This window comes from Anolis sagrei, chromosome 1 (genome assembly GCF_037176765.1).
Source record: "Anolis sagrei isolate rAnoSag1 chromosome 1, rAnoSag1.mat, whole genome shotgun sequence".
Taxonomy (NCBI): domain Eukaryota; kingdom Metazoa; phylum Chordata; class Lepidosauria; order Squamata; family Dactyloidae; genus Anolis; species Anolis sagrei.
The window spans coordinates 200,414,129-200,442,107 of NC_090021.1; the positions used below are offsets into that span (position 1 = coordinate 200,414,129).

The window sequence follows — 27,979 nt, forward strand, 5'->3', positions numbered from 1 at the left end:
GGGGGGATTGAAAAACAACAACGTAACTTCCAAGGGGAAAAACAGTTCACTACAAAAATAATTTTAAAATCCAAATTAGGCTGCAATCCTGTGTGTAAATTCAATTGAATCTAATATTGGTGGTTGCTGAGGACACATGCACTGGATTGGATTGCTAGTTTCACTTTTGTCCCATTGGCAACACTGTGAAAAGTGAGCTTTTTATAGTGCAATACTTACCTAAGTCGAACATTTCTGCCAAGATTTTTTAATGGTGCTACAAAGTGGATTTATGATAAAGTATGCATTTCATGGCTGAAATGGCTGAGGAAACTAGGTATTATTTGCCTGAACTGTATAGCAAGGATATATATTTTTGACCACAGGTTTTACATTTACCATCCAGATTATACACCCTCTGCCATAAGGTTTTATATGGATTTCTCATCTTTTGTTTACAAACTTGGTTTTTCTTTTTCAAGTGGCAATTGCTTGGCAATTCGATTTAAATGTGAAAATAAGTCAAACAAGGATGGTGTTGGCAAATGAGTGAACCACCTATTTGTAAAAGAAGTGAAGAGAATTTTTATAGGTGTGAATTTTAATTTAAAAAATGAGGTTGAAGAAGTTGGGAAAATGAAAGACTGGGACAAGAGGGCAAAGTTCACTCTACCAACCTGTTAGACAAAACAAGCTCAGCAGGAGCCTTGGAAGGCAATTGAAGGATGACACTGGGTGAAAGGCTTTTCAAGAGGACTTTATGACCTGAAGGAAAAGGGAGGGGAACGCAGGAGGAGGGGAAGAGAATGAGAAATTGTTTTGGAAAGGAGGCTCTGAGAAAAGGAGTGGACTATAAAGGTACTGGGCTGTGACTCAGATTTTGTGGCACATTGCTTTTACTGGTCACTCTAGGTTTATTTTGATCAGAAATAAAACTTTAGTTGGATCTCATATTTTCAGTATCTAATTTGGAATGTAAAGGCACCCACTGAGCCCCAACAGTGGTATAGGAAATAATAGTTGTAAGCTATTGTAAATCCAGCCATGACTTACATAGCAGGAACCTCAGGGAATGACAAAGCAAAAATAGATGATATGTGTTTATAGAGGTATTAACTTCCCCAAATGCAAGGGTGGGCTACTTTGGAAGACATGGGGTTCCATAAAGATTTGGGGGCCAAAAGGGGTTTGTTGTAGGAATATGTGTGGCCTTCCAAGTACTCCTAGAGGACTAATATAGTCCTCCAGAGATTTTGGGCCCCCTAAAGGATATTTGGAGCCGTCGGTGGCACAGCAGGGTAAACTGCTGAGCTGCTGAACTTGCTGAACGAAAGGTTGGCAGTTCAAATCCGGAAAGCAGGGTGACCTCCCACTGTTCGGCCCAGCTTCTGCCAACCTAGCAGTTTGAAAACATGCAATTGTGAGTAAATCAATAGGTATCACTCTGGCAGGAAGGTAATGGCACTTCATGTAGTCATGCTGGCCACATGACCTTGAAGGCGTCTATGGCAATACCAGCTCTTTGACTTAGAAATGGAGATGAGTACCAATCCTCAGAGTTGGACATGACTAGACTTAATGTCAGGGGAAACCTTTACCTTGACTTTAAAAGGTAGGGAAAAATTCACAAAATTTCATTTTGACACCAGGAGGCCCATTTGGGGGGGGGGGGGTTCAAATATGTGGAAGTGACTTCTGCATCCCCTAGAAATCATTTTAGGCATTTCAAAGCAAAAAAATAAATAATCCTTGGTAGCCATAAAAACTGTCCTGGAGGATTGCATGCAGCCTGAAAGCTGCATTTTGCCCACTGATGATCAAATATTTAATATAACTTTTTTTTTCAAAATAACGAAGTTTAACACGATTTAAACATTCTATTCCACTAAGAAATTACCTTATTAGAGTACTGCTTGCAGCGTGGAAAGTAGTATCACTGCAATAAATCATTTATGGTTCCATCCAACGCTGCCCTTTGGAGGAATGGGATTCCTTCCTTTTTCTCATCATGTAGGTCTAGTGCATTGCCTCCAGAACAATTCCATAGAGTTGCCTCCAGGGCAGATTTCAGCTGTGAATAAAAAGGCTGTAGACAGGGTAAATGATATCCATTCGGCAAATACTATCTGTTCAACTAGAAAAACATTGGATTTCACAAACTGTGAAAGAATGAAGTCAAACTGCCTGTGTTTCTTAAAATGTGTATACAAATATTTTGCTTGTAAACAGGCACATTTTTTTTCTTGAGTTATTCATAAAAGATTTTGGAAAAAGTCAGACTGGCTGCATTTCTTAAATTTTGTATACAAATACTCAGGTTGCAAACACGTACATAACTTTTTTCCTTTGGTTATTCATGATGCATTAACACTGGGTACTGTATGTGTTTAGTTTGATCAGTATGCTGAGACCCCACAGGCATTTTCCTCTCTGGACATGTGCTAGAAATAAAACATGCTATAATGTTTAGTAATAGTAGTAATGATGTTGATGTAACAATACACACATACAGTGTAATAGTAATACATGTTGAATATCTTTTATCCGCTGCTTGGAATCAAAGGTGTTTTGGATTTTAGAATAATGCGGATATACATATATAATGATATGCCTTGGATATGGGACTGAAGTCTATACACAAAATTAATTTATATTTCTTATATGCCTTGGACACATTTTATATACTATATGTTAAATAATTTTGTGCATGAAAGTTTGTGTACACTAAACCATGAGAAAGCAAAGGCGTCCTTATCTCAGGTACTTAAGTGTAGAATTTTGGAGTATTTTGAATTTCAGAATTCTGAATAAGAAATGTTCAGCCTATTAATGTATACTACTCTTATATAATATATATTTAATATTTTAGAATAGAATATGATAGTTATAATATAAAGATTATAATGATGTAAGTAAATTTAGCTAGTTTTATTAAATCTGTTTTTACATGGTAATTTTAGTTTTGTTAACAATTATGTAATTGTATTTCTTAGGACGTTGGGGCTTTGCCGATTGTACTATATCTCTACCTTGTATTTGTAAACGTAAAAAGATTATGACTGTTGAGAGAGAAATTCCAAAAGAACAGACACATCAAGGAACATGTCCGAAAGGGTGGCTGTATTTTGGATTTAAGGTAATATATACTTTTTTATACATCTTTTCTACAACATGTAAAAACACCTTTGAAAGATAAATATGCATTCAAATACTTCTTGTGAAAAAGAACAAGCTTTTCACATAGCAATTTCTCTGTGGTTGCTCCAAAGCTGGGGAACTCCCATCCAAAAGAAGTTCCCCTCAATGTCTTTCTCACAGCAAGCTTTCATTTTTTTTATTTAGGCATGCCTTTGGTATTTCACTCAATGCAGCAGAAAGAGCTGGGGGCAGTTCTTATGTTTTAAATGTGTTTTTAATTTATATTTTTAAAACAGACTTAGGGTTTTATTTTTTATATAGATAGCTTTGAGCTGTACTTTGGTTTTTTAAAAACTTGCTGTGAGCTGCCTTGAATCTTGTGGTGGGAGAAAGGTGGGATATAGGGCACATCCAGACAGCTGGCAAAATGTGCAACTCCCGCATTTTTACTTGGAAAACCCTGCTTTGTGCTGAAGTAATTTGACAGCTGAAAAGACCCGGGTCTTTCAAGTTGCAGGCGCTGTGCGGATCGCATTGCACACAGTTTTGGGATTTTTGGGCTCCTGGAGCCTGAAAAACCAAGACAACTTCACCCTCTCCCAAACCCCCTTTTAAACACTTTAAACAGAAAAAATAACATACCTGGTCGGCGTTTCCCTGCTTCTAGTCCTCTCCTGGCACATAGAAATGACGTGCCAGGAGAAGGGGGGTGAGGAGGAAAATCGCTCCTGCCCCTGCTTCTCCTGGCGCATCATTTCTGCATGCCGGGAGAAGTCCAGAGAAGGGGGAATGGAGGCAAGGTAAGTTATTTTTCAGTTTTAAGGCTTTTCTGGGGGGGGGGTTCTTCTGGGGGGGTTGTGTCCGGGTGTTTTTGGGGTTTTTTGTCGTGTCAGAAGCAAGGTAAAAAAGCAAGAATTAATTTCAAAAATATGACAGAGGATACAAAGAGGGGAGGATTTGCAGTACCCGACTTAAGATTATATTTCGAAGCTAGTGCACTGATGTGGGCCAAAGATTGGGCAGAACTAAAGAAGGAGAAATTACTTACCTTAAAAGGTATTGAATTAAGAACAGGCTGGCACCATTACTTATGGTACGAAGGTCCAAAAGAAAAAAATTGGGAATCACTTTACTAGATCGGCTATCATAAAGATTCGGCAGAAATATAAATAAAAAATTTGTGACAAAACTCCATTATGGTTATCCCCATTGGAGGCCATGCAAAGAAGGGAAATGGGGTGGAATAATTGGCCGAGATATAAAGAATTATTAAAAAAAGGAGAAGGAGAGATAGTAATGAAAAACCAACAAGAAATGAATATGATAAATAAAAAAATATCGTGGTTTCAATACAGACAAATAACTGAGTGTTACAAGAAAGACAGAAGACAAGGCTTTCAAGAACAGGATACCTTCTGGGATAAGATATTAAAAACTGACAGAAAGATAATAACAAAACTATACAAGAAATTGTCAGAATGGAATTCAGAAGCGGAAGGAGAAAAAAAATATATGAAAAGATGGAACGAAAATTTGGGAAAAACAATTAAAAAAGAAGACCGGGAAAAAAATTGGAGAACAAAGATCAAATACACATATGCAATAGACCTAAAAGAAAGTTGGCTGAAGGTAGCACATAGATGGTACATGACCCCTCAAAAACTGAGCAATTCGTATAAAAATATAAATATTAAATGTTGGAAATGTGGGAAGATGGAGGGTTCTTATTTCCACATGTGGTGGTCATGTCCAAAAGCAAAAGTATATTGGAAAAAAAATTATAAAATAACACAGGAAATCTTAAATATGAAATTGCTATTCAGACCAGAGGTATTTCTGCTAGGAATATTTGATGCAAAAATTGAAAGAAATACAGATAAACTCCTCTTCTTACTGAACACAGCTGCTAGAATGTGTTACGCGAAACTCTGGAAAAAAGAAGAAATCCCAGAAACAAAGGACTGGATAGAAAAAATATTAGACATCAGAAATATGGATAGATTAACATATCTGATGTCTAAGAATAAAGGAACCCCAATTAAAGAAACTGACTGGACAAAAGTGACAAATTACATTGACCAAATAAATAATAACACAGAAGAATAAGTAGAAGAGAAAATAGAAATGAAATTAAGGACGGAAGAAGGAAAAGGAAAACCCACTTGGAAGATATGAAGGAAGTCAACGAGAGAGACATATAACACCTGTCTCCAATTTTTATTTGTTTTTAACTTTATTCTTTCTATTATCTTTTCACTTGCTATCCTATCCTTCTTTCTTTTCTCACTTTCCCCTCGTTTCTCTTCTCCTCCTCACCCCTTCTTCTCCTCTTTTTCTTTCTTTCTCTTTCTTTCTTTTTTTTTTACTCTCTACTTTCCTATGATATGCTTTGTAACATAAAGAAACCTTTAATAAAGATTATATTAAAAAAAAGAAGCGACTTGAGAAACTGCAAGTCGTTTCTGGTGTGAGAGAATTGGCCGTCTGCGAGGGCGTTGCCCAGGGGACGCCTGGATGATTTGATGTTTCTATCATCCTTGTGGTAGGCTTCTCTCATGTCCCTGCATGAGGAGCTGGAGTTGATAGAAGGAGCTTATCCGCCTTTCCCCGGATTCGAACCTGTGACCTATCGGTCTTCAGTTCTGCCGGCACAGGGGTTTAGCCCACTGCGCCACCGGGGACTCCTCGGGTGTTGGGTGAGGTGTGTGAACTTTAACCTGTGCCCAATTGGGTTTAAGAAACCCGACTGGGCACGAATTAAAGTCATGTGTGTAAACGCCCATAGTATGAATGAAGAAAAGCAATGTACTGTAGTGCTTTGAATGTTGGACTATGGCTCTGGAGACATAGTTCAAATTTTTGCTTGGCCCTGAAAATTTCCTCTCAACTGCTGAGGAAAGCAAAGAAAATCTTACCAAGAAAACTGTGATACCGTCAGGTGACCATAAGTCTTAAGACAATTTGAAGGCACAGAACAACAAATTAATAAATGAATTTTGTTTTTATGGATTTACCTAGATTTGATTATGTCGTCTTACATTTCCTACTAAAATATTTAATGGAACTACTACTTCTACTATTACTATTAGTTGTTGTTCTTGTTTTGATCTCCCGCGTTTCTCCCAAGGTAGTTTACAGTCTGAAACTACAAAGCAACTAAAACATACAAAAATTACATTTATATGGTATTGAACAATTGGAAGTTAAAATCATTTAAAATTATACTTAAAAGATGAAATACCAGTAAAAGACAAAAAGCCATTAAAACAGTTCAGTCTAATTATTAAAATATATGCATGATGAAGCATTTTTATTCCTGTTCTTTCATTTATGCAACATTACTTCCATGATAATCTACAACTAAACTCAATGAGGGATGTTTTAAAATATTTGAAATGTTTTAAAATTACCACTACCTGACGGATCTTTAAAATGGAGTAAAGTCCTTAATGGCACAGATGAGGAAAGATCTAAGCAGAACTTTGGAAAAGTTACTTCTTTGGGCATTAACCCTCCAAATCCTGAGTTACTTTTCTTGGCATTGTTATCTAAGAAAAATAATCTTTCCAAACTCTGGATTTCATGCCATAAATTGATAACTTGGAAAATAAACAGTAGGCAGAGTGATGAGATGCAAAACAGGCATGAGTTCAGGGAAATTCCAGCAGTTAAATGTGCTGGTGGAAGCAAAAGGAGGAATCTGCACTAAGAAATCATCCTGGTTCTTTTAAGATTGTCTGCCAGGACATTGGAACTGAAGAAGCTCAAATGATCTCAGATAAAACTATGCTTCATGTTTGAACAGGGGTGAAGTTTGATCCTTGGCTCTTAACCAGTGAACTTCTTCAGCACAGTTTTTTTCTACATACAGTAATCTCATGCTAAACTGTGCTGAACGGTTTACCAGTAATTAGCTCAAGTTATTACATACCACTGTGCCAAGTTCATAAGATCAACATCACCTTTAATGTAGAAGTTTCGAGTCCAGAGCTCCTGGAGGACATTTTTTCTCTCTCCTGTTCCTATTATAGGCTGCACTAGCCCTTCCCAACAGAACTGGGTATGACTACAATGCCTCTTCTTTTAGTTTATTTGTAACTCACTTCTTTGATGTTAAAAAGTGGGGATTTGCTAAAAAAAAAAAAAAAAAAACCTCAAAGCAAAAATAGTGCTTTGTGGGACTACAAAACCAGGATGAGGGCAAAATGTAACCTATGGATTGGATGATTCCCACATTTGCTACTTACAAGAATGGACAAAAAGGTATAGACTTCCTACAAAAGATACAAAACTTCAATTCCTTAGTATACTAAAACTTGTAAATTTCAGGTCCATGCATTTTCTCTGTCAGTAAAAACTAGACTATAGTATTTCTGTTTTTATGATCATAAGTCTCATGCAAAGAGTTCAAATAAATAACGATTTCCTTCTTGAACAGTGCTTTCTGGTACAGATTCCAAAGGATTCAAGCCACCTGAAAAGCTGGTATTCTGCCCAAACATTCTGTAATCACTACGAGGCCTCACTTGCTTCAATTGAAAGTGAGGTTGAACAAGGTACTAATATATTTTTACCATTACACACGTGTGAAAATGTGCCATACATATGTTATAGTTTGAATGTTTTATGAGTAAGATCGCCAACATAATTCACAGTTGTCCAGTACACTTTGAGGGAAAACAAGGATGCTGTTTAATAGTTGTTATTTATTTATTTACTTTACTTTACTTTACTTACATACCGCTGTTCTCAGCCCAAGGGCAACTCACAGCGGTTCACAACAACAAGAATAGCAAAAATTCAATACCACAATATTAAAAACAATTAACAACTCAGCACATCACACAATTAATAAGCAATTAATTAATTAATTAATTAAGGCTTTGGTAACTATTTCATAAGCATTTCTGCAAAGCAAAAGCAAGAGAATCCTTCAATGTCAGTATTCTGGCTAAATCTTTTAAAGATTTCCCATGAAGGAAAAGAATGATGTCCAGTGCTGTGTCCTTCTCCCATTGATTCAGAAGGTCTTTAGTGATTGCAGCTACCCTTGTCAAATAAATTATTTTTTTGTGTTGCTGGGGCAAAAAGGATGGAACTTCAGCCAAAAAACAACAAGGGTTTTTCCTCTTTCCTTCTTAAGAATTTGCCACAATTCTATAGCATTGGAGTAAACTCCAGTGAATTCAGTAAAAAATGATTCTGAGTAAATTTACAAAAAGAACAGTCCTTTTTAGTACAAAGAAGAAGCAAAAAGATGTGAGTGGGTTGGAAAAATAAGGAAGGGGACTTTCCCAGTGGAAACACTGGGAACAGGTCTTAAAATTCTGCTATTCTCAGCTGGCTGCATAAAACACTTTCATTTCTCACTTCTGTAACCATTCCATATTATTTTTAGGTTTTTTTAAATGTCGACTTGAGGCATTTTGTTTCTTTTTTGTTTTAAATGAGTTAACAAACACTATATCCCTGAATTGATTTTGTGAGTGCGTATGCATGCATATACTATGTATCCTTGTAAGTGTGTTTTATTTTTTTCTAGCTTTTGTCACAATGAATTTGTTTGGACATAAATCGAATGTCTGGATTGGCCTTCAGAGCAACGATTATGCAAAATGGGTCAATGGACAGGAAGTGGAATATTCCAACTGGTCTCCAGTAAACGTAATGCAGGCAAATGTTGAGGTTTTGTGATAAATTTGTGTATTTGCATAATACCACATGTTGTGACAGAAACACACTAAATTTGAAATGTTAAAATCTTTGGAAACACTGGCTTTAAAGATTTGGGTATTTTAAAAAACAAAGTGGGTCCATCTTTTCATCATTGTGATGTGCCTTCAAGTCAATGTATGATGACACTAATGGAGGGCTGTCATGGGGTTTTCTTGGCAAGATTTATTCAGAGGTGGCTGAGATCGTGTGACTCCCCCAAGTTCATCCAGTGGTTTCCATGCTGAGTAAAAATTGAAACTCTGTCTTCCATCATCTTGGTTCAGATCTCAAACTACACCACTGAACAGATTCTCTCATTGCACTTCTTAATTAAAAGACATTTGGAATATCTCTTGATCTATCTAAAAGGCTGGTATCATCTCACTGTTAAATTAGATAATAAATCATTTCTTGGCAGGTGGTTGGACTGCATGGCTCACAAGGTCTCTTGCAACTCTATGATTCTATGATTCATATATTTTAAAATTGTGTTAGCAGACCTGTGGTAACCCTGCAGATTTATAGTTTTATAGTTTTACAGAAATGCACCCCGCCCCTCCCCACACACACAATAAATGTAAAGGTTGCAAACTCTCAGTGGAGCTTGTCTGTCAGCTCCAGCTTCCCATGCGAGAAGTCTCCCACAGGATGGAAACACATCCGGGCATCCCCTGGGCAACATCTCTGCGGACTGCCAATTCTCACACAATCAGAGCCCTTGGTGACGCAATGGGTTAAACCTTTATACCAGCAGGACTGCTGACCAATGAATCAGCAGTTCAAATCCAGTAAGAGCGGGTTGAGCCCCCTCGGTCAGCTCCAGCAATCCATGTAGGGACATGAGAGAAGCCTCCCACAAGGATGGTAAAAATCTGTGTGTCCCCTGTGCAACATACTTGCAGACAGCCAATTCTCTCACGCCAGAGAGAATTGCAGTTTCTCAAGTCGCTTCTGACATAATAAAAAAAGTGGAGATTGTGTTTGTGCCATAATCATAAAATTGTGGATAGAAGAATGGGAAACCAGCCAACTAAGGAGTGGAATACAGGACTTCACAATACAGTGTTGCCGGCCCAACTTGTTTTCTATATACTTACTGTTCTTACCTTTTATATATGTAACGAGTTTTCAAAAGTATTTCTCACTTTATTTTCTACTATGCTAATTTCAGAATCATGATAACAGCTCTGCTACTCAGGAAGACATTCCGTTATGTGCTTTGATATTAAACAACCCTGGTTTCAGTTCAGTGGGAAAATGGGATCTAGAAAATTGTGAAAAAAACTATGGGTTCATCTGCCAGAAGGCTCAAGGTACAGAATTGTTTTTGCTTAGCTTTTACAAAAAACAATCAAAGATTAATCCTTGAATATTTGTGTGTTACAATGTATGAATCTGTGTACGTAGATGAGTCATTCAGCATTTTTTAAAATATGCAGACTTTCAGTGGTTCCCTTCAGTTTCACATTGGATGTAACACATATATTTTGAGTGACTGAATGTAGTTCTTCGTTACATAGGAAGTGAATGAAACAGCTCCTTTTCATAGATAGGTTCCCATAACGCAAGAAAGAGATCTCATGTTTTTTTATAAATTAAATATTTCCAAGTAATGTGAAAGGCATAATGGTATTGAATTATAGGTTTGTATCGCTCAATTAAATACCAATAACATGCAGAAAACCAAACAGAACACATCAAGTTGGCATGTTCTCTGCCATAGAACTTGGATTTACATTAAGTCTGCTAAGAAGACTTGAAGAGGTCCTTCCTTTTTGGCTCCAAATCAATATGTATGCTTGTTCTGTTTCAAAAGATCACCCCAATTGATCCAATCTTTTCTCATATCCCCATTAAACATGTTCTCCAAGAACACAGGAAACTGAAAGCATGGCTTCTTAAGATCATGATATGCTTAAGGGAAAATATTGTTATGACCTATAAAGCCCCAGGTTGTATAGTACTTTATAGGTTACAACCAGCACTTTAAAATGCCAGATGCTCTTTAAAGTAAATGCAAAACTGTTAACATTTTAAATAGTTTTTGAGTGCCTCTTGGTCTTTCATTTTCCTACAGATACCTCTAGATATACAGTAGATCCTTCAGTGATGTACCCCATTCCAAAAACTCTGGAATATGCAAACAGAACATATATTTTAATCAGTGGTAATATGACTTGGTATATGGCTTTAAAAATATGTAAAGAAAATGGAGCTGACTTGGTCAAGATTGCAGACCACTACCACCAGGCCTTCCTCACTGTATTTATAAATCGACTGGGCTACAGTCACTGGATTGGATTATTCACTTATGATGTAGGTACTTCAAAATGTCACCTCTTTGCTTATTCAAATATAATTATATTTGAGTAAAGATGTACAACAGGTTTGTATTTTTAAAAACTCTTTAATGTCAGCTGTTTGAGCAGAAGAGAGGGGGCAGTGTGTAGAAGCAGATCCCAATCATATAGCTCAGTACCATAGGTACAGAGAAAGACAACACGATGGTTGGTTCCAGAGCTTTTATTCCACAGACAGAAGCATCCTTCAGTATAGATGTGGTTAGAATATTCCCAGAAATGAAAGGGAGACATATGAGTTTTACTGATTCCCTCTTCCTTCTGTTGTTTCTGTCCTCCTCCACCATTCAGTCTTATGGATAGTGTGTCTGTCTTCTGAAGGAGGTATTAGATCACGGAATCACTTTATTGAAAGGAATTCCAAAGTCCAACCTCTATTTTAGTGCAGGAACAGCTGCAGTGGTTCTCAACCTGTGGGTCCCCAGGTGTTTTGACCTAAAACTCTTAGAAATCCCAGCCAGTTTACCAGCTGTTAGGATTTCTGGGAGTTGAAGGCCAAAACATCTGGGGACCCACAGGTTGAGAACCACTGAGCTAGGTAATTGATTCCAGTGCTGAACCATTCTTATAATCAAAAAGCTGCTTCTAATATGCAGTCAAAATCTATTTTCCTCTACCTTAATATCATTAGATCTGATCCTACCCTGTTCTCTCTCTCTTCTCTCTGACAACCCTTTATATATTTAAAGAGTGCAATCCCATCACTTCTCACTTCTTTTGACAGGATGAGTATAGCTTTGAGTGGTCAGATGGTACCAAGCCTTTTCTTACGTTCTGGGCAGATGACGAATCCAAGACTTCTGGAAACTGTGTTTATATAGATGTTAATGGACGCTGGAGAAGTACTGATTGTGAGAGATTCTTGAATGGGGCAGTTTGTCACATTTCCTCCAGTAAGTGTGCTGTTCTTTAACATGGTCTATGTGATTCACATAGAATGCATCTACACTGTAGAATTAATGTAGTTTGACATTCCTTTAACTACCATATCCCAGTGCAGAAGAATCCTGAGATTTGCAGTTTGGTGAGGCACCACCACTTTTTGACCTTGTAAAATTACAACCCCCATGATTCCACAGTATTAAGATGTAGCAATTAAAATAGTGGCAGACTACATTAAAACTCTACAGTTTTGATTAAATCCTTAGAGCAGAGGTGTAAAACTTGTGAGCCTCCAGCTGTTTGGGTCTCCAAATCCCAGAAGCCTTAGCCAGCTTGTCCAATGGCTAGGAACTGTGGGAGCTGAAGTCCAAAACATTGGGAGGGCCACAAGTTTGACAACACTAGATTAGAGCTTTAGTGTTCTATGTTTGCTCAGAGATTTCTAGAAGATAATTAATAATTTTGATCGGAGCTTTTTGACAATAGATCCCAACTTGTGCAGTCCGAGTGCCACTCTCACGGCTGTGTGCATCATGGGTTGCAAGACCAAAAAACTGAAAATGACTTCCACGCATGTAACAATTGTGTAGCTGAGGGAGTTTCAACAGAGGTTGCTTGACACAGGAAGCCATAAACAACCTCTGCTACACAACTATATAGGTACAGGAACCTTCTCCAGTTTTCACTATGGCAACCCTATTTATCTTTACAAATAAATCAATTTTTATATTTATTTTACAAACATTCTTAGCTAAGACCTCATTTTGAGCTCCAAGCACCTTTTCAAAAGCAGAAATGATGAAAAATACTTGTTTAAACTTGTATATCACCAGTATTACAATGCAGAGCATTTGCGATAATCTCCATACATAAGGAAACAAGAGAGCTTTCCTCAAATGCCAATGAGAAGTTGTAATTCCTATATACAAACGATGTAGGTAACGTTGGATGCCAATCTGAGAAGTCTTAAAAAGGATTAAATCAACAGATTTATCAAGTGTAAGCCGATAAATAGCTATTTGTCATAATGTTACATATTGTCTCCAGTATCAGATGCCTTGTAATACCACTTAAAGAGAAACATGAACCAGTGGTTCCTATTTCGCTGTTGCCGTGCTTTCTGTGGGCAAAGCACGGCATCTGTGTGAACAGTATACTGGCCTAGTTAACTTAATAGTGCTGACCCTGGAGAGCGCTTTGGACTAAGAGAGAAGCAAATTACAAGAAACTTTCCAATGAAGAATAGTAAATACTTTGATGTGGACATGCAGTGTGCTTTGACATTCTTGAAGGAAGTTCCCTAAGAAAGCAAAAAAAAATCAGCTAAAAACAAGAGTTGCCCCATTTCCTCCCAGATTTTGACATAGGGCCTAAAATGCACAGTCTTCTCATATAATGAAACTGACCATAATATTATGTGGTTGTTACAATACACAAGTATAAAGTTTGTCGAACCTTTAGAAATTAAATTCAGGGAGTGGGGATTGTTCTTGTTTAAATATTTCCTTCTCTCACAGAGAGAAAGCCAACAGCAAATAGGACCCGGTGTGACGAAAAGACTACCCCTTGGATAAAATTTGAAAATGGATGCTACAGCTTTTCCACAGTTTTTGAAAACTTGACTTTTGATGAAGCATTTGAATTTTGCAGAAAGCAAGGTAACTTCTTGATCAGTATAGAAATCAGCAGAGATTTTATAAGCCTTACAATATTTTAGTCAGCATTCTTTCCCAAATTTTATTTTTTTTATTTTAGACCATCCGCTTTTGATGTAGTTGGACATAATGGTTACAATGCACAGATAAGTATATATGGATTGGGTCTTGCAAAATGATAGGTCTCTGTGTGTGTATCAGTTTCCAGTACCACAAAGTTCTTTTTAAAATAGGAATACGTTGGGCAGTTTATAGGTTACCTTTGGTGGTACCAGCTTGAGATTTTGCCCCTCCTCTTGCTTTAAAATAAACCTAGCCTTCCTAAAGGAAAAGGCATGTTCTGCCTCTTTAGTACAGCAGGGATGGGTTATTTTGATTCAAAAACATTGTTTGAATCATTCTGCTTTCACAACTGAAAATCAGAAGAATGAATCTCTGCAATCTCCACTCCTTTATATTGATGAGAACTTTCAGAGATCACTTCAGTGTTTCTTGAAGAGACCCCAAGCTCAAAGGATGTAAACTGATAACACTATATAACATGTTTTTTGTGCCTGGGTTATAAAATGTCATTTCTTAATTGCTTCTATCATAAAAGTATGGGAAAAGTTTATTAAACAGCAAAAAAAATTGCTTTTGCGGGATATCCTGCAGCACATTTTGCTATAATTTTCAATGAATGTCTCATAGAGTCTCAACCAATTCAACATAGTTTGTAGCAGCCACAAAAACAATGTTTCTGGAGTATAGCAACTACTTTCAAAGTAAGTACCACACAATTAAACAGGAAATAATACTTTCAAACCAGGAACAGATTTTTTTTTTTTCAAATTTTGCTACATAGTGTAATCGGGGCACATTATTTTAGGAGCAGCATAAAACATTAGTTTGATTTATTATTGGTACTTCCTCTGTATTTGGGCAGAAATTGTAACTGGGGAGAGTTTTTAAATAGAGAAAGGGAATCTGGAGCTCCCATCAGCTCCAGCCAGATGTTATGGAAATCATAGTCCAGAGAGACTCAAGGGCAACAGATTGGTTTTTTATTTTATTCAAATGTTACTTCAAGGCTCTCAAAATGGCATAGGTCTTCTTTCCCATCTTAATTATATCCCCACAACAAGCCTGTGGCATGTTTTGAATTGAGAGGTATAGGCAAGTCCATAGTCATCCAGTGAGTTTCATAACTGATCCAGAAATCCGTTTCTGTGATCTTACTGCAACATGCTGCTTGCAACAATATGCTTCCTCTCTGGAGAAGATGTGAAAACATGTTTGTCCTTGCTTAGTTACCTTGCTCTTGTAGCAGACATTTATCTGACATTGTTCTCTAATCCAAGAATGTGTCTATGGTGTTGAATAAGGATACACCGCATCAGGAAGCTGGCTGAGGATGTATAGTTATGTATATCCTGCTTTTCAAATGAATTATCCAAGGAGCTTACTAGTCAAGAAATACAGGAGCAAAATACAAAACTGTTCATGGCTTTAGAGCAGGATTTCTAAATTATATTTTTTCCCTCCTGCTGAGCCTTCTTGACCCATATGAGCTTCACTGGAGGCCTTTTTCTGAATTGCCCTTGTATCTACATATACATTAAACAGAAACCCATTTGTTTATTGTTTATTTTAAGTGTGTTTAATGCTGCCCTTTACCCATTTGTTTATTGTAAGTGTTTTTATTGCTGCCCTTTACCCATAGTCTCTAATGGGTTAGCAAAATAATACAAATCTATGAATACAAAAAAATGCTGGAAAATTCAATTCAACTTGCATCTAAAGAACTGAGGGAGAATTGGCAGCAGTCTATTTACAATGCATTATATCTAACCAGCATAAATTCAAGACACCCAAAACAAAAGGATCTGGGAGTTTTGAAACATATTTTCATGTTAGTAGGATGTCAGTAAGGAAGACACAAAGCAAGATTCTCTAAGAGCCACTAGAAAAAAATGCCTTTTCAGTGGTGGATTATATAACATTGTCACCTTCATCTCATGCCTATTTTGTAGACTAATAACCAGTGTCAGTCTTTCAGGGCTTTTTAAAAAACGTCCTTGCATTGCTATTGTCCTCGGTTTTGCTTTGGCAGTTTTAAGTTGTTTTCAATTTTAGATACCATATTTGTTTTATGGTCATATTTTAAACTTGGGTCCTGTGTTTAATCTCTGTTTTGTGAATTTTAATGTAAGAAGGCTGAGAGGAGACATGATGCCCATGTATAAATATATGAGGGGAAGTCATAGGGACTTCCCCTCGTATCTAGTAAGCTTGTTTTCTGCTGCCCTAGAAACCAAGATACAGAACAATGGCTTCAAACTAAAGGAAAGGAGATTCCACCTGAACATGAGGAAGAACTTCCAAACTGTAAGAACTGTTCAGCAGTGGAACTCTCTGCCCCAGAGTATGGTGGAGGCTCCTTCTTTGGGAGCTTTTAAACAAAGGCTGGATGGCCATCTGTCAGGGGTGCTTTGAATGCAATTTTCCTGCTTCTTGGCAGGGGGTTGGACTGGATGGCCCACGAGGTCTCTTCTAACTCTGTGATTCTATGAATATGTACTTTATAGACATATGGTTTAGTCTGTTTCTTTTGTAGAAATACACTTTAATATGTGTATTTGTGGTATTTTTTACAATGTTTATGTTTTCTAATTATTTTGTAACTTGCCTCGAGCCACGAGGAGAGGTAAGAAATAATAATAATAATAATAATAATAATAATAATAATAATAATAAGCATTGTTATTATTTTGCAATCCAACCTGAGAAATTCTGCAATGAGGCAATTTAGAAATGCAGCCAATGTGTGAATAAATAGCATGTGCATAGAGTTCAGACGACAGATTCTTGCCATTTTTGTCATAAAAGGAGAAATGCAATTGTAAAGCAAACCTGTTAAATATTCCTAAATCTGAAGAAAAAAAACAACAAAAGTATTCCCTATAAATTAAACAGGAACACACAGCAGAAGATCTGGTCTATATTCATTTTCAGGTTCTCACCTTCTGACAATAAAAGATGAAGATGAAAATGCCTTTGTTCTGGAAGAACTGTATCTTTTGGGATCTTTGGTTGAAATGATTTGGCTGAATATCCAGTTTCTCAGTGATAGTAAGTATTGTTATAAGAAGTAATGATGACCACCAGCTTGTATGGCTTCCAGCGGTGCTTAGAAAATTTGGCCAGGGAGAAAAGGCTCCCAGTGGCTCCCAGAGGTGATGGCTGTGTATTATCTTCACTTTGAGGGACATTAATGCTTCTCAGTACCACTTTTTGTGCAATACAAGTGTGTGCAGAGGGGGTGCTGTCATATGCATGCTCCACTTGTGAACTTTCTAGCGATCCACGGGAGGAAACTGGGTAGGCTAGGTAGGCCTTCCCACTGATCAAGTTTGGCTCTTCTAATGTCTTCAGCAAAGGGGAAGGAAATAAATCAGTCACATGTCATGCTGAAAGGAATTGCATATACCTCCTTCTCAGAGCGGGTTGACTGATTCCCCACTAAGGTGTAAACAAATGCAACATCCTTTACTTTACCACAGTCGGACTATTTGACCACTGAGCTCCTCCTCCATTTTCTCTTGTGTTGTAATGGGCCAATCCCTTACCTAAGATGCATCTATATATAAATATTGTTAAGGCCAGCAGTCCTTATCTCTGTGCCTCGTGTACTTAAGATATGCTTCAGATTATACCTGCTCAGAAAACACTTGAAAGATTCTTAACATTCTAAATATTACTTGGTATTCCAGACCAGAAAAGGTTTCTGCTTTGTGCATCTACACATCGGTTTAGATACTTGTATGCTATAGTACTCTTATAGACTCATTGGTAGTTCATGCAATGTTTCACAAACAGTTTTGGATAACCTAATGCCTCAATTAAAAGGAATAACATAATATCTGAATTAAAAGTTTCATTGTGCTTACAGGAAAGTTTTTGTGTGGTTATTTTTAGTTTATACCCTATTAAAGCAGCTCCACTCACTGCCAATAAGTTTTCAGTCCCAATTCAAGGTGCAGGTTATGACCTACAAAGCCCTAAACGGTTTGGGCCCCACCTGTCTTCATGACCGCACCTCCCCCTATGAATCGGTTGAGGCTCTAAGATCTGCCAGGGAGGCCCTCTTGCTTCCACCATCGTCACAAGCACGGTTGGTGGGGGACAAGGGAGAGGGCCTTCTCGGTGGTGCCCCCCCCCCCGACTTTGAAACAGCCTCCGCGGGGAGATTAGGTAAGCCCCTACATTGTCCTCCTTTTATAGGGACCTGAAAACCTGGATGTTCCAACAAGCATTTGAGAATGACTAGTCCCTACTTATAAATGCCTAGTCCCTAGTTTCCCAGATAGTACTCTGTCTCTGCACTTCTTCCAATCCCCAGCCCTATGCGATGTTGTTTTGCACTGTTTTGCCGGATCCTTTTTATAGCCTGATCACATCCATCTTAGTATTTCTGGTTATTGGTTTTTGTCATGCATTGTTTGACTGAGTTTTAAAGCTGTGGTTTTATATCTTTATGTTGTATTTAATAGTGTTTTTATTTGATACGCTTTGCTATGTTTTTTTAAAAAATGTGTTTATTGTTTTAATAGGTTTTTTGTTTTTGTTTTGTTTTTTTGCTTTGATGTTTTGTGGACATTTTGTCCCATGCGTAAGCTGTCCCAAGTCCCTTTGGGGAGATGGAGGCAGGGTATAAAAATCAATTCATTGTTATTGTTATCATTTTACTAACACAAAAACACAATATGTCACAGCAAATGTGATATATATGCTGGATTTCATATCACAAGTCGAACACTTCCAAAGTGTCTAGGACTGTGTGATGTATTGTTGAATGATGTGCACAGATCCAAGTAAGGTGGCCTTTTGCAGTTGACAGGTGATTTTGTCAGTGTTTATTGTTTCCAAATGCCAGCTGAGATATTTTGGTACGGCACCCAGAGTGCTGATTACCACTGGGACCACCTGTACTGGTTTATGCCAGAGCCTTTGCAGTTTGATTTGTTGTTGTTGTTGTTCCTTCCCTAACTCTCATATTTTACTGGAGGGGTATATGGAAGGAACATTCTCAACATATTGATTGAATTTTCATAACTATCCATAGATACCTCCAGTATAAGTGATCCAGCTTGCAGTTGTTAACCACAATTGTACCAGAAGGCAACATGGACTTTTTCTATATCTCAGTTTTGGGCAAGAATTTATAGATATCTATCATTCTGCTCAAAAATGTTTCTTAGGAAACTCACATGAATCTTTACTTCTTTTGTTTCGTTTTTTTAGATTTATGTTATTATAGAATTTTGTCTGGTTACGTGTCGTTTAATTTATTGATGTCAGGTTTAATTTACTGATGTTAGGTCTTAATTTGATGTTAAGCTTTAATGTTACTTTTATATGCGGGGGTTTTCTGGGATTTTATGTTAGTATCATGTGTTTTATGCAGGCATTGAATGTTTGCCATTGTTATGCTGGAATCCGCCCTGAGTCCCCTTGAGGAGATAGGGTGGGATACAAATAAAGTTTTATTATTTATTATTATTGCTTCTTACTTTAGCAGCATCTGAGGATGAAATGACAATTAGATCTCCTTTATACATTGCCAGAGTGTGCAGGTTTTATAATGACTTCAGTACCTTTACCCCTAGATGGTACAATAATATGGTTTGATGGCTCTCCAGTTCATTATTCAAACTGGGGCCTGAATGAACCTCTCCTGGACGAGACAAAAGGAAATGTTTGCACCACCTTGAGAGCCACAGATGGAGCCTGGCAAGTATCACCCTGCCAAGAAAGGAAAGGATTTATTTGTAAAACCCACACAGGTATGAACTTGCATTAAAAGCAAGTTACACATTTGTATTCTAGACTTCCTCCTTTTGCTTTTTCTGTAATCATATAAAGTTAATTGTTTAGAAATCCATGTTATAGTGATAGCAATCATGCTTTAAACATTTCATTGATCCCATGCTAGCTCCCTAAGAGCACAAGTGGCATATTTTGCTGTTGAAAATAGGAAACTTACCTTGTTTCTGAGAGAGCAAAAAAAGAAAGTGTAGGGAGATCAGTTTCTTTTATTTTTGGGAGGAATTTTCCATGTCTTTGCATTATACATTCTCTTCAACAGGAATGTAACTTGTTTTCCTTTCTAGGGTAAGTAATAAATGTATTAGATTGTGACATTAACAATTGGTTCTATTCCAAGTAAATCGTTTAGGACTTAAGTCTCAGTAATTCTATACTCAAGGAACTCTGTATGATAAATGTATAAATAGAGCCCCCCCCCCTCCACCCGCTACCCCAATTTCCATTTCTTTGCAGAATGCCATCTCCATAATTTTCTTAGGATAATGGATTTATGAGAGTGTGCTTTCTTATTATGGAAATTAGCAACTATAATTTCTATTCCAAGTAAATACTATAATTTAGGACTACCAGTATTTTTATATACACATAATTCTGAATGATAAGATTATTGTAATCCTGCTGGTGAATGGAGACTTTTCCTAACAACTTTTACTTAAACTCAAACATTTTGTAATTAAGTTGTTATTGCTCAGTCAAATCTTCTTCGGTTCTTAGAATTTTCTGAACAGATGCATGTAATACACCTAGAACGTGTCTTGGTGATTACAGAGTATTTCTTTCTCCGTCTGACCATGTAAGCAGTGATATATATATATGATAACTTTTGCACATTGTTGAGTGATTAGTCATTGATTTTCGATTATTTTTCAGACTTTCATGAGATTACAATACCATCAGTAAAAGGTATGCTTCAAAATAAATTGCTATATTTTAATCAAGCTGAAGTATGTTGTTCTATATCAATTACTGTCAAGATTTCCTCTTTCTTTCTTTTCCCCCCAGTATCAACTCATAGAATTGTAATCCTGGCAGTGTTATCAGTTTTGGTGATCGCTGCCACGGCTGCATCTGCCTGTGTGTGGTGCTGGCACAACCCCAGTCGTCACTTCAGAAGGCTACAGCAATTCAGAAAGGCATGCTCTATAGAGGGGAACTCTCCAGCTACTGTTGTTGAACAAAATGTCCTCATTTCTGATTTGGAGAGGAATGATGACCTTCAGTGATACAACAACACCCCAGATCCAAAAGCTACTAATAGAGTTGCCATTTTATCAGATGGATTTTATGACTCTTTACCTCTCGTGCCAATATGACCAAAGAAAAGAGGGACCTCTGCCTGCATTTATATCCCTCAAGACCATCTTAACTAGTAACAACAATAACAACTTTACAAAATGTAGGTCTGTGTTTCTAACATCATTTGTTTTCTTCTTCCTTATGATTTTTATCATTTTTGCCTGATGAAGAAGTCATTGGAGTTTTGAAAGTTTGCATGATGTATTTTATGCATTTTTTGTTGGCTCAATAAAAGTATTGCCATTTTGTGAATTTTAGATGGTGTTGCATTACCCCTTAATACCTTGTAAGTGATATGATTATGAGAATCAACAGATTTTTTTTTTGTCATGGGCACCTCTACCAATATCAAAATGGAATGGCTGTGCAACCATCAAGAATGAGGGAAAATCTCCATTCAGTGGAAACTGGGGAGTGGGATATGACACTATGATGTAAGTGAGCATTAGCCAGCATTCTGATTACTGCATTCACAACCAAGTACAGTTTTCAATGCTATTTCAAAGATGGGTGAAGGTAAAATGCACAGTAATTTAGTAATTAAGGCCAGACCTGACTTTTTCAGAACAGTACAGTTTGTGTGCCATCTTAAACTACAAACGGGCATTGTTGGCTGAGGATGCCATTTCAGTATCATCCATCAAAATCCACTGCCCATGTTGTTTATTCGTTCAGTCGCTGCCGACTCTTTGTGACCTCATGGACCAGCCCATGCCAGCGCAACAATCCTTCACTAGAGATCTACTGGAGAATGAATAACTGTGAATTATGACCAGGAATGCTTTGATGACGTGGCTATGTGATTGTGATGATGACGATGTTGTATTGTAATATATTTTTAATTGTGTAATGATGATGCATTGTGTGGTTTGTATTTTTGTATATGAACACATGTTGTGAACCGGATCTGAGTCCCTCTTGTAGGTGAGAAGATCGGTATAGAAAATTTTTAAATAAATAAATAAATAAATAAATAATACTGACCTGATCATTTAAAAATAGTTGCCAAAGCTGAGACACTTTTGTGAGTTGTAGACATAGTGGGCAATATGTTACAATTTATTACTTAGATGAAATAATTGTCTTGGCAAAGAGGTCTTATTAATTAAAAACAGAGCATATTTCCTGTCTTGTATATCTACAGAGTTGGGTTAGATTTGTTCGTGCCTCCTTGGCTATAGTTTTGGTTTTAATTGCCGTACATGTTTTTTTTATGATTTATAGATTTCTAGCAATAATACATTTGTGAAATCCTGTATGAGCCTAAAAACAGAGAAAAGAAATAAAGTTTTCTTTCTTTAAAAAAAACTTTCTGCATTGAAGGGAAGCTTCTTAGAGAGAGAGAACATTAGCTCACTTTCCTTAGCAAGTACTACAGCTAATACAGCTCCACAGCATTGCCTCCAAAAATAACACCACTGGGATTAAAGAGGGTTTTTTATCTTTTGCTTCCTGCAGAGGACCATATAGTACTTTCCCATGTTCAGATGATTTATGGCAAATATATCTTTGCAATTCAGAAGACTAATTGGTCTGTGATGGTAGATGCTAAATGAAAACAGTGCAATAGATTGTCGCATGAAATTAAAGTTCTGTATTTTCCATTTCAGTGCTAATGGTAATTTACTAATGAAGTCCTCAAAGCAGGGATTTTTATATCAGGGAACAGGGAACAGAAAGGGATAGAAACCACTGCTGATAAAACAGCAGTTTTTAATCCAGTTAAGTGTAACTATTTCATTAGATAAGTGGTTCAAAAATGAATATGCTAAGACTTCAGTACAGTATATAGAAGTAAGAATATTGAACTCTGGCATGTCCTTCTGAATAGGACAGAATAAGGAGTTGCTTAACAACTAAACTTTGTTGTGACTGTCAGATATACTTGGCAGAAGGAGAATAACGTCTGAGGTGCATTGATTACATATGGCAGGCGTCCTCAAACTAAGGCCCGGGGGCCGGATACAGCCCTCCAAGGTCATTTACCCAGCCCTCCCTCAGGGTCAGTCTAAGCCTGAAATGACTTGAAAGCACACAACAACAATAACAATCCTATCTCATCAGCCAAAAGCAAACCCACACTCCCCACTGAAATACTAATAACTTTATATTTGTTAAATTTGATCTTCAGAATGTGGAAGGCGGTAAGAAAAAAGGAAGGCCGTATAAAAGAAAAATGGATTCAACCAAGAAAGCCAACATGCTGCATTTGCAAGATCTAAGCAGGACAGTTAATAATAACTTTTTGGAGGTCTCTTGTTGAAAGGGTTCCCATCAGTACCGTAGCCAGAATTTTTTTGGGTGGGGGGGGGCAATATGTTAAACTGTTGTGCCGGCAGGATTACTGACCAACAGGCCAGGGGTTCTAATCAGGAGAGAGTGGGTTGAGCTCCCTCTGTCAGCTCCAGCTCAGCATGCAGGGACATGAGAGAAGCCTCCCACAAGGATGGTAAAACATCAAACATCCAGGAGACCCATGGGCAACTTCCTTGCTGACAGCCAATTTTCTCACACCAGAAGCAACTTGCAGTTTCTTAAGTCGCTCCTGAAAAGGAAAAAAAATCTGGTTTAACATATTGCAGCTTCTTCACTAAATGTCCAAATTCAGAGCATTTTTGAGGGCCCATGTAAAACTTGCCTATTAAGATAAATGATTCCTTTACATAGTAACCTAATAACCCTCTATTTTTACTAGGCTGAGCTGCTGAAGACATCATTAATTCAGACTTAAAATAGCACTGATGAGAATGCCTGCAAGCTGTTCTAGATTTTAAAAATATAAACCTATTGAGTATAAGAATAAAGACCACTGTCCTGTTCTGCATTTTTATAAGCTTTCATTTTTCATTCTTAGCCAGTTATTGGCATTTTATACTGGAAGCTAGAAGGGTTTCTGCATAACACATTTTTAGAGCACACTGTTTCCTTTTCCACTTAGTTCATGTGGGAAGGACAGGGCAAGCAGCATGAATTAAGTTTAGCCCTTTCACTGAGTTCAGACGGTAGAATTTATAGATTTTCAGAACACTAATCTCAGCTACATGATAAGCAGTTTGCAAAAAAAATCCATTGTTTCCAAACTTACAGGAGATATTTTAGCCATATGCTGTTACCTCACAAGTTACTTTCTGCATAAGAGGGTGCATGAATGAAGGTAGGTTATGTAGCAGGAAGTGATGTCTGTCCTTCCTATAATTATTTCAAAATGAAGCTTCATATTATTTATTTCTCAAAAAATACATAAACATATTCATCTGTAGCAGAAGCTACATTGATTTTCCAAATAAGTATTCTTCAACATCAACCATAAATAATGTATTCTACTCATATGCAGCTACTAGCAATGTATTGTTCGCAATCTGTCTGCCTCATAATATGGATACATCAGAACTATCTAAATAGGTGCCAATAGGAATCAATAAATACCTGGCCTGATTTTCAATGCAATAATTATTTGCTGCAGATACCACTGAATATTTATATATATAGAAAAAGGTGAGTATAGATCTCCAAAAATTAGGTGCTAAAAGACTAGAAATCTAGATCTTGCTCCAGTATTTTGTTTTGCACAATCAATTTTAAGTAAAAAATTGTGGTTTTCCTATGAAAATGTTTAAATATCTCTGGTTTTGAGAATGGTTCCAGTAATTTCTAAACCATAGCTAATCCCATTTAAGATAACATGGAGCCGCAGCAAAACTGATTTCATTTATCAAGGCATAAAATTGGTGCTTGTTGATTTCACAAAGCTGGCTTTTTCTTATTTACATATTTAAAATATCTGTATGTCATCCTTCATCACATTTATGCCTTTCAATAATCTCTAGCTTATGGAAATCATAGAGTATTCTTGCTAAGATTTCTTCAGAGTAATTTGACTATTGCCTTCCTCTCGGGATGAGAGAGCATGACTTGCTCAAGGTTTCCAATAGATTTCAATAGGTGAGTAGTGATACCAACCATGGCTTCCAGAGACCTAGTCCAAAACTCAAATCACTACATCATGCTGGTTCCTATCATAAGATGATACCATATCTATGATTTATTGTTGTTTTATACCTACAAGCTTTTTCTGACTTACAAGTATATTAAGATGGACCCACAGAAGTACTCTTGCATTGTTTTGATGGGCTCCATGGGACTCTGTCTTTAAATTGTCTTCCAAGTGTGTAGAAATGGTAATCCAGCACATGATGAGGACCCTAGTTAAAAATGGGAGTGAGACAACAGGAAGTAAGAAAAATCTACCCCTAGGAAGAGAAATTCACTCCTGAAAGAGTTATCATGGGGAAAATATGTCTCCACTGAAGCTTTTTCTCCACAATCCTTATTTCCACAAGTCAACTTTTTTTCAAAATTCAATGATCACAGGGACAGAAAGTGAGGTGAAATCTTCTGAACAGGAACACAGACAGTAAAACAAGTACCACATGGAGTGTTAATCCTTTCCTATGCTATCCAAAGCTTGTGTGTGCGTGCGTGCGTGTGTGTGTGAGAGAGAGAGAGAGAATAACTGGAGTTATGCTTTAAAATGTACCTGTTCCTACGTACATAGAAATTCAATTTAAGATTTTAAAAAACCTCCACAACCTATCTTGTTTGTAACCAGAAGAATGCCTGTAAAATTAAAAAGATACAAAATTTAAAAGGGAAATACATAAAATTAATCAGTTCACCTACCCAGCTTAATAAACTGGTTTTAATGCCTGACCAAACAAATAGCTGACAAATAGAATGCTTCCAATGGGCCAATGACCTTAGGAAAGATTAGACGTTAAAATCACATTCAGGATGCTTAGGGTGAATGAAGTTAGCAATCAACATGTATTATTCCTTTTTTTTTTTTTTTTTTTTGTAATAGCTGGGAGTCTGATATCTTTCTTGAATAAAACTGACTGATTGCGGCAAAATTAGAACTAGCTGGAATGTTCCTGGGCTTGAAGCAAGATAAGAATCCGTGACAAAGAATGACAGAGGCTTTTTCAACAAAAGAAAAGTTGTATTCTCTGTAGTCAGCTTCTCCCAGGATAGAGGTTTCACTGATGTGTGTTCAAATTGTTTGGTGCTGGCATGCTTAAGTACACATCAAACGCCACCAAGCTGAAACCTTCACATCTGATTCTGATCTCAGTGGAGCATGGACTTGCATAACATTGCATAATGTAATACTAGAAATGTTTTCTTGTTTCATTAGAAGTTTATTAAACAATTATGATTATTAGTAGATGTTGCGTATCACTTATTTATTTATTAACCATATTTATAGCCCACCCTTCTCAAGCCCATAAGGCAGTGGTTCTTAACCTGTGGGACCCCAGGTGTTTTGGCCTACAACTCACAGAAATCCCAGCTAGTTTACCAGCTATTAGGATTTCTGGGAACTGAAGGACAAAACATATGGGGAGGGACCCACAGGTTGAGAATCGCTGCTATATATAAGGCAGCTTTATAGAGAGGCAGCCATAAAAATGCCATTAAAACACACATAATAAAAATATATATATTAAAACAATCATCAAAATATAAAACCTTTAAACCACTTATTTAAAATCACGCAATCTAATATCATAGTCTGCAGCTGTTCCAAATTGTAATTGCACTGTTCCATATTTTCTTATTGCACTGATAGATTACTCACTGAATGCTTGGTCACAAATTTACATCTTTTGCCTTTTCCTAAAGGTTAGGAGGGAGGGGGCTGATCTAATTTTACTCAGGAGGGAGTTCCATAGCCGAGGGGCCACCACTGAGAAAGCCCTGTCTCTCGTCCCCACCAGCCGCACATGTGAAATAGGTGGGACTGAGAGCAAGGCCTCCCCAGAAGATCTTAACCTCCTAGCTGGCTCACAGAGGGAGATACGTTCAGACAGGTCTCCAGAATTCCCAAATACTCCAAAATCGAGAATTGCCCACATGGGTGGCTGTGGTAGTGACACTTGCTTTCTCATGATTCAATGTACACACACTTTGTTTCATGTACAAAATTAATAAATATTGTATAAAATAACCCTCAAATTATATGTACATTTATAGAAGATATATATGAAACATAAATTAATTCTGTGTTTAGATCTTAGGTTCATATATGCAAATACAGGTATTCCAAAATCTGGTCAGGGGGGAATCCAAAACCTTTCTGCTCCAAGTATTTTAGATAAGGGAAAAAACATAGGTAAAAATGACAGTGGGAGTGTTTAAAGTCTTGAAAATGGTGATGACAATATTAAAAATGATAATAAGAATAGGAAAAGAAATTATGATCCCAGTGAAAAATGAACAAACATTGCAATGATAAAGAGAGAAATTACATTAAGTTAACATGATAATGCTAAATGTCTCAAGGTCAAAGAGGAAGGATCAGTGGGTACCAAAATAAAACATAACGAGCATCGCGGAATAATAATAACACTGGTTAGTATTATCTCTGGATGTAAAATGGATTAAAAATATGCGGATGGAAGATGGAAGAACTGCTTCTGGCCCCATCTAGACTGCCACATAATACAATTTGAAACTACATTATATGGTCAGTATAGTCTCATATAATGCAGTTTAACTGCATTTAATTGTATTATATGAGTCTACACTGGCCATGTAAAGCCATTTCAAAGAGCATTATATGTCAGTATAGATTAGACCTCTGTTCAGTTCTTCAACTGGTATGTCTCTGTTCAAATGTTCAACTGGTGGGTGGATCCTATCCCACTGCAGGTGTTCAAGAAATGTGGGATTGTCAATGTGGTCATCCTTTGTTTATAGGACAAGGAGTGTCCCCATCTTGTCTTTTGGCTCAGGCATCAAAATGTTTTGAGCCATCCAAATTATTTGTTCAGTCGCTTCCGACTCTTTGTGACCTCATGGACCAGCCCACGCCAGAGCTCCCTGCTGGCTGTCACCGACACTAATGTTTAGACATTAATGTTTACTTAATTAGCTACTGCTATTGTTTTGTTTTGTCTCACCTTGTTCCTTAATGCAGGGTCCTGGTGCTCATCTAATTTTAATGCATGTTTTTAAAACTAGAAAGTTGATTCAGTGACTGCACAGGAGCATAGAAGATACATACGTGGGAAAGATGGGCAAGGC

General features: G+C 37.1%; 1 protein-coding gene across 3 annotated transcripts in view; it reads left to right on the top strand.

Moving 5' to 3' along the window:
• The window catches only part of PLA2R1 (phospholipase A2 receptor 1), a 55,011-nt gene extending 33,866 nt beyond the window's left edge, over positions 1-21,145 (top strand). The window contains exons 20-30 of one of the 3 annotated variants that reach the window (XM_067472138.1): positions 2,973-3,115; positions 7,556-7,673; positions 8,660-8,802; positions 10,004-10,145; positions 10,910-11,148; positions 11,917-12,085; positions 13,592-13,732; positions 16,724-16,840; positions 19,378-19,554; positions 20,468-20,500; positions 20,600-21,145. In XM_067472138.1, the coding sequence (XP_067328239.1) occupies positions 2,973-3,115; positions 7,556-7,673; positions 8,660-8,802; positions 10,004-10,145; positions 10,910-11,148; positions 11,917-12,085; positions 13,592-13,732; positions 16,724-16,840; positions 19,378-19,554; positions 20,468-20,500; positions 20,600-20,820 (1,643 nt within the window). In that variant the 3' untranslated portion in view covers positions 20,821-21,145. The remainder of the gene's footprint in view (positions 1-2,972; positions 3,116-7,555; positions 7,674-8,659; positions 8,803-10,003; positions 10,146-10,909; positions 11,149-11,916; positions 12,086-13,591; positions 13,733-16,723; positions 16,841-19,377; positions 19,555-20,467; positions 20,501-20,599) is intronic. The other 2 variants (XM_067472142.1, XM_067472145.1) reach the window with 2 other exon arrangements.
• The last annotated feature ends 6,834 nt before the right edge of the window (positions 21,146-27,979 follow it).